At 43.6% G+C, this 11,324-nt stretch overlaps 1 protein-coding gene across 1 annotated transcript; it reads right to left on the bottom strand.

The window, feature by feature from the left end:
• Nucleotides 1-6,995: 6,995 nt before the first annotated feature.
• LOC119887185 (PX domain-containing protein 1-like) lies at nucleotides 6,996-9,948 on the bottom strand. The gene is made up of 4 exons (XM_038698088.1): nucleotides 9,766-9,948; nucleotides 9,510-9,627; nucleotides 9,300-9,411; nucleotides 6,996-8,775 (listed from the first exon to the last, which is right to left on the bottom strand). Exons 1-4 carry the CDS (start codon nucleotides 9,775-9,777, stop codon nucleotides 8,652-8,654), a joined length of 366 nt encoding a protein of 121 aa, XP_038554016.1. The 5' UTR covers nucleotides 9,778-9,948; the 3' UTR covers nucleotides 6,996-8,651.
• Nucleotides 9,949-11,324: the final 1,376 nt, after the last annotated feature.

The following is an 11,324-nucleotide window of genomic DNA, read 5'->3' as shown; positions in this document are numbered from 1 at the left end:
TGCCTCTCCCAGCGCTCCCCCAAAGATAACAAACTGCACCCTTGCGCCTTCTTCTCCCGCCGTCTCACCCCCACCGAACGAAATTACACCGTGGGGGACCGAGAACTGCTGGCCGTTAAGCTGGCTTTAGAGGAATGGAGGCACTGGCTTGAGGGGGCTGAACTCCCTTTCCTCGTCCTGACCGATCATAAGAATCTCTCCTACATCCAAACTGCTAAAAGATTGAACTCCCGTCAAGCCCGGTGGGCCCTGTTTTTTGATAGGTTCAACTTCTCCCTCTCCTACCGTCCTGGATCCCGTAACACCAAGCCTGACGCTCTCTCCCGACTCCATTCCCCGGACGCTCCCCCGAACTCCCCGGACACCATTCTGCCCCGCACCTGCCTCATCGCCTCTATTGTTTGGGAAGTTGAATCCGCTGTTCGCCGCGCCCAGTCCACTGAACCCGGCCCTGGCCTCGAGCCTCCTAACCGCCTCTATGTCCCGTCGAGTGTCCGCTCTCAGGTTCTCCAGTGGGCGCACGCCTCCAGATTCAGTTGCCACCCCGGGATGGCCCGTACCCTCTTCCTTCTTCGCCAGCGATTCTGGTGGCCTTCCATGGACAAGGACTGTCGGTCCTTTGTGGCCGCCTGTGAGGTATGCGCCCGCGCTAAATCCTCCCATCAACCACCCGCCGGCCTGCTCCGCCCTCTCCCGGTCCCCGGTCGCCCCTGGTCCCACATCGCCTTAGACTTCGTCACCGGACTCCCCAGATCCAACGGGAACACGGTCATCCTCACCATCGTCGACCGTTTCTCCAAATCCGCCCACTTTGTCCCCCTACCTAAACTCCCCTCTTCCTTGGAAACCGCCCGCCTCCTCATCAACCATGTCTTCCGTCTACATGGCATCCCTCAAGACATCGTCTCCGACCGGGGGCCTCAGTTCACGTCCCAGGTCTGGAGAGCCTTCTGTCGCGCCTTTGGCGCCACCGCCAGCCTCTCTTCGGGTTACCACCCCCAGACCAACGGACAGGCCGAGCGAGTCAACCAAGACCTGGGAGCGGCACTCAGGTGTGTGGCGTACAGAAGCCCGGCCTCATGGAGCTTACAGATCCCCTGGATTGAATACGCCCACAACTCCCAGGTTTGCGCTGCCACTGGAATGTCCCCCTTCATGAGTTCACTGGGCTACCAACCCCCCCTGTTCCCGTCCCAGGAAGCAGAAGTAGCGGTCCCCTCGGTACGGGCCCACTTCCGCCGTTGCCGCCGCATCTGGAAGGAGACCACGGCCGCCTTACAGCGCACCGCGGCCCGCAATCGCCGGTTGGCAGACCGGCATCGCACTCCAGCCCCCGCCTACCGGCCTGGACAACAAGTGTGGCTCTCCTCCAGAGACCTCCCCCTGCAAACCTCTTCAAAGAAACTCGCCCCCCGGTTCATCGGCCCCTATCCCATCGAGGCCGTCATCAACCCCTCCGCGGTTCGCCTGATACTCCCCCCTCACATGAGAGTCCACCCGGTCTTCCACGTCTCACGGGTCAAGCCCGTCTCCACCAGCTCCCTCTCTGTGCCAGTGGCAGCGCCTCCCCCTCCCCGGATGGTCGACGGACACCCCGCTTACACTGTGCGCCGCCTCCTGGATGTGCGACGTAGAGGTCGAGGCTACCGGTACTTGGTGGACTGGGCCGGCTACGGCCCAGAGGAGCGCTCCTGGATCCCTGCCAGTCAAATCCTGGATCCTTCCCTCCTGTCCGACTTCTACCGGGCTCACCCAGACAAACCGGGGGGTCCGCCTGGAGGCGTCCGTTGAGGGGGGGGCCCCTGTCGCGGTGGCAGCCCGGCTGTCGGTGAGTGTCCTGTTTCTCCTTTCCCTCACATTCTGGTTTCTCCTGTGCCTCCTCTCTCTCTCTGTGTGTGTGCTCTCTCCCTCCCTGCTCCGGAGCCCGGCTGGCTACCCACACCTGCACCTCGTTTACCTCCATCCCCGGCCGCCGCACCTGCCAGCCATCAGCCTCATCACTGCCAGTATATCTACCCCGGCTTTCCACTCCACCCTCGCTCGATCGTCGCAGCTCTTGACCTGGTGTCGCCGCTTCGTTCTGGCTTTATTTCTTATACTCCTTTTGCCTCTTGTCCTCTTGCCTACTAACCCTGTCTCTCTGTTTTTCCCCGCCAGGTTCACTCACCTCTGCCTCCCAGCTCGGCCAGCCGGGCTCGCTCGCCTGCCTCCTCCTCTCGCCGCCTCCACGACACCCCCCGGCTTCTCCACTCGCACCCGCCTGGACCCCCGTCTCCGTGTCCTCACCTACCCGTCTGCCAGCCTCCCCCCTAGCCTCCAGCCTTGTGCCCTCCGTTCCTCCAGCTTCTCGGTTCCCCGAGTCCTCGTCTGCCTCTCCCCCTCCTTCCACCTGCCCTCGCCTCGAGCCTGTTTTTTCCTCAATAAACCTCTTTTTCACCCTCAGCGTTGCGTTTGGGTCCGTTCTGTCTCCCACCGTTACACTATGTCCCGCAGCTAGACTAACTGTGTCTGTCTGCTGTTTGGTAGTGTACAGTGGGTTTTTAGAGCTTTTTTGCAAAAAAAATAAAAAACCAGCAACTGTTTGCTACTGCCAAAAAAAGTTGCAGTGAGAGTGAACCAAAACTGTAATCTTGTGCCCGTACAGTTAAACAATGACTGAAACTCACTATAAAGTTCTGGAAAGCAGAGGGGAGCTCTAGATTCAGGCGATGATCAGGTTCATCGATATACAAGCAACTTGTAGACTTTTAGAAACCACTGGTGCTCCCAAGAGGTTACCAGCAGCATGCCATTTCCACCTAAGACCAGCTAGCTACAAATACCTACGGTACACAAATCTCAATTTTGGCTTAAAGGCTACATTCTTCTGGGTTTTTTTTGGCCACTTGGGGACAAAGGTATTCCAAAAAAAGCTAATCCATATGCCACCCTGTCATACACCTTTTAAAGCTGTCATAGCTAACATTTTAGCAAAGAATTGTCTATTTACACATCTAGCAGACAGAAACATTATCATTAATTTGGAGTCATTGTTCTGGCCACCTGACCAATGCAAGTCAAAGAATTACTCCCTTTTTAGCTCTGTTTTGGTCTCCACCAAATCCTGAGGGAAATCTGACTCTTTAACTGCTTCATTATGTTCACCTGCTAGTTGCTAACTTTGTCGCTTAGTGCTGGGCAGGTAGCGTACATATTGTTTATCATTTGGGGCAGGTCCTGGTAACAGAACTGACAAGAGCATTTGAGACTAAACCACATAGTTAATGTGCTAAGTTAAAACTATTAGCTAAACGAGGCTAATAGCATAATAGGCTTCTTCTAAAAAGAGGTGCAGATTTCGTTGATAATTCTCTGTGGGTTAGTCACTGGAAACAACATCTTATAAATTACATGAGACATTTGATTCTATGAAAGAATTTAGTGCCAATTTGAACTTTATGAACTGAGTTGTAAAATAATTCTATAATTACTCAGCTCTGAACACAACAATAGTAACATGTAACCACTGTTACACAGGGTGAAAGTTCCCAGCATAAGGACTCACTCCTGCCTCCCAAACTAGGAGTGAAAGCAGGTGCTAGAGCTAGATTTGCTTATATGGACCCAGACACAAGCTCTGATATAAACCCCTCAGAGCCCTTGGGCTTTGCCCGGCATGCATGACTTCTCATTCACTAATCACAAACACAGAGGACAGACTGCACGGCCCTGCTGGCCCCCGCCCTCCTACATCCCACCCTAACTGCTGCCACTTCCGTGGGGGATGAGCCGGACAGTGGCGTGCTGGATATAAACTAAAGCTGAGCTCAATGGACACAGACTGATTTTTGTGTGCCTTTGTCTGTCTGTGTGTGTGTGTGTGTGTGTGTGTGTGTGTGTGTGTGTGTGTGTATAATGTCAGACTCACATCAACCAGCCAGATATCGTTCACTCTGGTGTCTTTAAATCTGTCAAAAAGAAGAACGAATGACAGTACTTATCTTTTAGCCAATACTAGATCAATTTAATTATATCTCACATAATGTATTCTGAATGACTCACATTACAAGATGCTTGTTACATGTTATACATAAAAAATATATTGCTCCATGTATGTGGATATGAGATAAGTACATTAGTTGTAAAAAGTTACAGAAAAAGCCCCTAAATTATAAAACAAGAGAACCATTAGAGGATCCCACAAACACAAACACACAGACAAAATCTCTACAGACTTCCCAGCACAGGCATCCAATTAAAAACCACTGTGCAGCTGGAAACCTGAGATGAAATCAAGACTTCTGCTCAGGCTTTGAACAACCTTTGTCTGTTTTTTATAAGACTGCAATCCTTTGGAAATGTGATGAACCCTTAAAAATCAGCAATCAAACAAAATATGCAAGGTTTGGATTTTAAAAAAAACAATGTTTGTTGCATGTTTTTTCCAGTTTTTCTCATCTAAACTCTGATTTGCAATCACATCAAGTCCGCTGTTACACTCGGAAGTTGCACTGCATGATCATGCTATAGTGTGACAGTGGCAGGAAGGTGACATGTTGAAGCAGGGGAGAGCATCACTTACGTGTCATCTAGATCTTCAACAAATGCAAGCACTGCTGAAAGCCTTAGGAAAGCCGCTGCAACTGTAGTTTTAAAACAGAGATAAAGCACATGTTATATTGATGTGAACAAGAGCTGCACCGTCTCTTTTCTCCAGCCCTCCAGCCTGAAACCTCATGACCAAAGCATCACCAGCTAAAGCTGTCGACCCCAGCTAACAGTGCATCAATTTGCTTCACAGTTTCAACAACAGGACCTTCAAGAGTCAATTTAACAGGTGCTGGTATAACATGTACAGTCTAGTGTTAAATATACATTAAATAAAAAGTGAACGTACCGCCAAAAATCAGGGAGGCTTTCACTTCTGCCATTGCTTCGACTGAAAACAGCAAGCAGGAAATACAGCTAGTAAATCGGCACCTTTTGCGCATGCGCGGATTTACGCAGACTCCGTCGCCTGCACATAATTTAAGTCTAAAATTTAAAAATACATTATTTTATGTTGTTTTATTTCACTTATTACACTTAACACTTTCTCGTGTTGCTCCTTTTGCTCCATGCTATATAACTGTACACTGTTTACATTTTTTGGCTTCCATTTTTATTTTGTCTTGTAAAGACTTTTGTTGTTAATAGTGTTATATAAATACAGTTTATTATTATTATTATTATTATTATTATTATTATTTCCCATTAAATCAACTTTTTTACCACCTGTATTAAATTAGGATAAGGGGATACTGACCACAAGATGTCGCTCCAGACAATACTACTCTGCTGGATTTACAGTACACACTACCTGGACCCAGATTTAGGAATATGCATCATATCAGCAGAACATAAAGTCAAATAATAAAAGTCTTCAAATAAGAATTGGGGAAGACTACTAAATGCTGCAGGATCCAGCTACTTTAGAGGAGCAAATTCCCAAACACATATGCAATTAATCTATTTTCCAATACCCTCTGACATGCAATGAGTTCGGAGATTTTTCAGTGTTTGGGCCCTGTCTACTTTTAACTATTTGACATACCGTTATGTACTTTATTATATTTTATGAGATGACAATGTTTTGTATGTAAAAGATGAATCTGTATAGTAACTACTAACTCTAGCCAAATAGACTGACACTACTTTTTATTACAGCTTTGCACACCTGCTCTTGTGTATTAATGGAATTGTTTGTATAATTTTATGTGAGTCTTACATGGGCGTATGTATTTATGTTGTATGTGGGCCCCTAACCTAAGACAACTATGTGATAGACAATACATTTAACAGCTGTCAGACACACATGGGGAATTAAGAAATACAATGCAGTCTGAAATGTAGAGAAGATGTACTGTATAAGGATAAAATACTTTGAAATTGAACTCAGATACAGTACCTAAGCAATGTACTTAGTTATGTTCCACAGCCTCTGGACCTCTTTTATTGCCACTAAATGTATTCCAATCATGATTTCCACAAAAAAACATCACATGAACATTTCTTTTATTGGAAACATATTTGTTTGGAGAAACTTTGAGAATAATAATTTGTATCTAAAATGAATAGCTTTAAAGTTATCAAACTTGTTAGCACATAAACTTCATTTTCAAAGATTATAATTAATCTTCATTCAGTCATTTTTACACACTTAAACATGTCTCACAGCACACATAAAAATGAAATTACAAGGCAGAGAATGGTTAGCTTCACAGAGTTTGGCTGAAGTTTACAAAATAAATAAAATATATTATCGCTCGCACTGTCGTCCTCTGAATCCTCACATCCCTGGCCGGCATGATAGGCATGTTGATATGTTTCTAAAATTCACTGAAACACAAGTACAAGCATTTTGTTACTCACCCTTGCCACTGAACTACATCAGCTGAGTACCATTTTAGTCATAACTATTTATAATGCATTACCCCAGCCTGGGTAGATAATAGATATTTGATCTTTAAACACAGGACTTGTTAAACATCAAACTGCACTTTGAAAGAGAGAATATTTGACCTTGAAAATAAAATTTGTATTGAATAATATTATTCTTTACAATCAAGTATGCTGTTTTCTCTTTCTTTCTCAATACAAACTTTTATGTCCAAACAATGTGCATCAATTCCATATGTCATTCTTGTAGAAAAGAATACAACACAAAGAAATAGTTTTGCACCGTGAGAAAGAGCTGTACTTTCTCAGGGGGTGAATGGTGATCATGACTGTGTTACTAAATAGACTCATGCGGAGGACCGTCCTGTTGTAGCCTTGTGTGCCAAGATTTCAAGGGTTGAATGCCTTTGTATTTGGAGGGGCAGAAAACTGGACACAAGCAATTGGCCCACATTGTAAAGCCACAATAACTACATTATATCACATTAACAACAAAACATTAACAAAAATGTCAAAACAATGACAGATAGACATCCATATAGTTAATCCTACACAAATATACTTTTTTTGCCTTTCACTTGCATTCAAAACATATGTGATGCTCTACTGAGTTCCACAGTTTCATAAAAGGCGCAAAGAGAAGTGAAAGCAACATCCTTATAGCGGGAGGACCCATAAAAAAAAAAGTGTTTGCCTATTTCACACAACTTGTCCTATAGAAAGTTTTAGTACAGCAAGGTCATTTGTATTCTTTAGATAAAGAGAGGATTTGTTCCCCCGTTGCAGGCCTGAGCTGCAGACTCCCACATTCAGTAAGACTGCAGTCAGCTGTCAGACTGAACCCACACACGTCATCGTACAGAACGGGTCAGATATGACCTCAACTGACCTATAAAAACAAAGCTTTCTTTGCCCCATTTTATCACTCATGGCAACAGGAGCAGTAAGCTGACACTTATCACCAACATTCAAAATGGCAGCATTAAGTTCTCACTTTGGAAAAAGAGAGTTGTGACAGAATGATAATGCCACATATTTGTTTTATATTCTTTAATTCGACACTGGTCCAAGAACCAAGTGAAACACATATACAGTATACTGTGTATACACATAACAAATGTATCTAATGCTTATGCTACCACATGTTTCGAGTCTATTAGCATAAAAGCTTTATTATTCTTGCTCGATTTACCATCAAGTTTTTGTTTTCTGCTAAATCAGTAAGACTTTGGACAAAATCTTCTCAATTTTATTACTTTTATCTTGCGGTGACAAAAACTCACACATTTGTATGTCTCTTATCAAACGCATGCAGTCTAGTTTCACTTGGCTCTCAGAGTACTCCCATGCTAAAGAACTAACTGCATATCACAGCAACACAACTAGAAATTTCCCTATGAGTTTCAAGCTGGTATTTTACAAACAAGAATGCTCCTAAATGCTGGTGAAAATTGCACCATAAACAAATATCATACACAAAGCTTTGTGACAGCTTCCTGCGTTCCCACAGGAATAAAACACCAGAGTGGTAACACTGTGGATAACACTTCAGGGAGCAGTTTAAATGAGAAGACAATAGACTTTGCAGATGCATCACATATCTCACATATCTCACATATATCAACCAGGCCAGTGGCATCATGGAGATCCTCTAGAGAATAAAGACAAAACAACTAAGATAGAAAATGAAAGAGTGCCGGTTAATTATAATAACTTTAAGTAACAGTGAATGGTCCAATAGTGTAAATTTGCCTCCAAAGTTCAGTTGATGTGCAGCCCTCTGGTTGCAGTCACACTCCAAACTACAGACAATGATGTCTTTGATGCTATTTAAAGTCTTTTGAAGTGGTAAAGCAGCATGTTTAAAAACCTCTCCAGCTGTTTGCATCTGCCTAATGACTGAAAGACCTCCATCGTTGCTGCCACAGGTTGTGTTACAATACCTGAAAGTCAAGTCAAGTAAGGCTCCGAATGAGGCACACTGGTGGCGTCGCTTAAAGTGGCAAAAACAAAGTGGTGCTGCGGTTGGATTCTTCTTCTGCAACATTTTGGTGCATCCTGTAGATCTGCCCAACTCCAAAATCGGCTAAAGAAATGTAAGCAACTCTAGGGGTCTCTAGAATAAGCAGCATTTACTTGGAACAGCTATGTGCAGCGTTGCATAGCTAGGTTCCATTTAAGAGTACATGCTCCTCAATGACAGCGACATACGTCCATCAACAGCCATCGGTTCCTCATTCCAGGATGTCAGTTTCAAATGGGACAAGATGGTAGTAGGAAAGGTTGGTGACATATGCTTCTGTTTCCTCATCACACACATCTGCTTCCATTGGCAAAAACTCTGTTCCATCCTCATACCTGGCAATAAAATGAAAGACACGTTACTCCAAGGACAGGATGGACCTGTGTAGTTTAATTTAGATATCAAAAGTGTGATGCATTTGATTGTGTTGATTGTCTATATCAACCCATAGAGACTTTATTTGTTAGTACAAAGTCAGAGTATTGCAGTAGTAAAACATTTCAGCTATGTAAGAGTGATATAAAGTGTTGTTTTGAGTGAAGTACCAAGAGGAATGTGTTCCTCTTTTGCTTCCTACACACACCCAGGGAAGGAAGAGGTGCACAGACACACTTCCTGCGTGGGTGGAGGGTCCTGTGTTTGGTTCACATTGAAGGACTCCCACACTCACCAAAACACTTAGTATATACTCAAGAGCTAACGTGGAAATCCTTATATTTGTGTACAACAAGCAGGTAAATTGTGTTACACTGCAACAAGCTTGCTGATGGATTTAATGATTGAAACAATTAGTAATCTAATCTATGAAAGCGCCAACACGACAATGACAGAAGTAATGTGGATTGGTCCTCATACTCACGTATGTTCCACAGAGTCAGTGGATGAGGGTCTCTCTTTTTCTTCTGGGAGATTGTGATCAAATACGATGGTTTCCGTATTGGCCAGACAGAATCCATTGGAGCGCATGATTTCTAAAAGGTACAGAGTGCTATTTGTTAAGTCAACATGACATTAGGTCAACATTAGCTCCATCTTTACTCTGTTACAAAATAATTGTAGATGTGTATACCTGATATCTTGATTGGACTCTGAAAGCACGGCTGGATTCTGTGGACTTTGTCATTCCTCAGCACCTGGTCCAGCGGCGATCGCTCAAAGAAAGTCAGCATCACCTCTGACCGGGAATACTGTGAGTGAGTCTGGTTTTTAGTCATTTAGTCTGCATAGTTGCACGTTTCCAAACATCTACCTCTTACTCGCAATGTAAACTTTCTAATGCACAGTGAATATGCTAATAAAGTACTCATAATATTTGAATGACCGACCTTGCATGGCATGTTTATAGCATTCTTCAGTAGTCTTTCCACCTCGTTTAGTTTCTCCTCGATGTCGTTTGCCTCTTTGATTTTTACGAGCCCTAAAACAAAGAAATATGAACATTGGAAATCATCAGTCCTATTGTGAGGATTTCAAAAATATTTTCCAAAATGCACAGTTAAAAGTTTATTAGACACACCTGTGCAATCCAATGTCATGGATGTGTTTGTTTGTATAAATAAAATCCAATCAATACAACAGTATCAACTACAGCCCAGAGAATAACATAAAATATTTTAAAATATAAAAATAATCAACACTGAACGGAAGAGTCTGATGTACAACGAAACTGTCCCACAACCAACTTGTTAATTGTAACTATTTTTGTGCCTGTGAGATGGAAAAAAGGGCCCCTGCTACGACCTTTGCTGCCAAGACTGTTATCTGTTAGGACACAAAATTTATCCCTAGTCTGGGAAAAGACTGCCACAAACACAAGTGAAAAGGTAGCAGTCTGTACAGTAACGTTTTTATTAACAATGCCCCCTGATATTTACCCCTAGCAGGAGGAGGAACAAAACAGACTACTTATCATTGTCTTTAGAACAAGAACAGAGTATAAAGAGGCGCTGAACAACTGTCAGTGTAATTGCATACATTTGCATAGTAGCAGTAATAACAGAGGAAACAAATAACAGTGGTAGAGAGAAAAGCTACAGAGCAATGTCTGAGATAACATGTTAATCCTGCATGAAAGTAGGAATGCAATTTAAGAGGCAGTGGGAGTGTAAAATCAGCACTTTTAGCGATCCAAGGCTGCCGCCCATGTGAGCAACAGTCAGCAAAGCATCATTTACTGCCATGCTGACAAAGGGATGTGGTGAGAAGAATAATGATGAAGACTGTGGCCGCACCAATGAGGCTGTCTGAGTGTCTAAGTGGTACAGACAAAACGTAGTCACCAGAGGTTACTGTTACATGGAAGGACTGACTAAGGGAGCCTAATGCAACTCTACGCACAGTCACAGTCTCATCCATTTAAAATGGCCAGCAGTGATGACATCATACCCACAAGGATGTGAAGAGCGATTGGGCAGTTAAATCATCGCAAGGAACCAAGTGAGTCTCCCACCCAGTCTGAACATCATTCTGACCTCTTTGTCAACAAATCGTACATGTTTAAAACTTATACTGATATATGTTATTTTGTCATAACCGGACAGCTTTGAGTCAAGTTTTTAGTCAGTTTAAGTTATTCTGTTTAAGGCGAATAACAATATGGATGTTTTGGTAATGATGCTTTAGAGAGTTTACAGCCAAAATTTAATTTTGTAACATGATTAAAGCATGAGTGAATGTGAAATGTAATGTAAATGAAGGCAACTATACAGACTGCTACCAGATGTGGACAGCATTCTTAAAACAAGACATCTCCAATCCAGAATATTGGAAACCATTACACTAGTTTAATCAATGTTGTTATAGTGCACGCCATTTTGTGAAATAGTTGATACACATGGTTGATTCAGAGATTTGGTACCAAAGACAGAGCCTTGACAAGCTTCAA

The sequence above is a fragment of the Micropterus salmoides genome, unplaced genomic scaffold (genome assembly GCF_014851395.1).
Source record: "Micropterus salmoides isolate LMB-PRFRI ecotype aquatic unplaced genomic scaffold, ASM1485139v1 Ms_hic_scaffold_4045, whole genome shotgun sequence".
Taxonomy (NCBI): Eukaryota; Metazoa; Chordata; class Actinopteri; order Centrarchiformes; family Centrarchidae; genus Micropterus; species Micropterus salmoides.
Note: the sequence above shows the minus strand (reverse complement) of the source record. Positions and strands in the feature narration are given on the sequence as shown.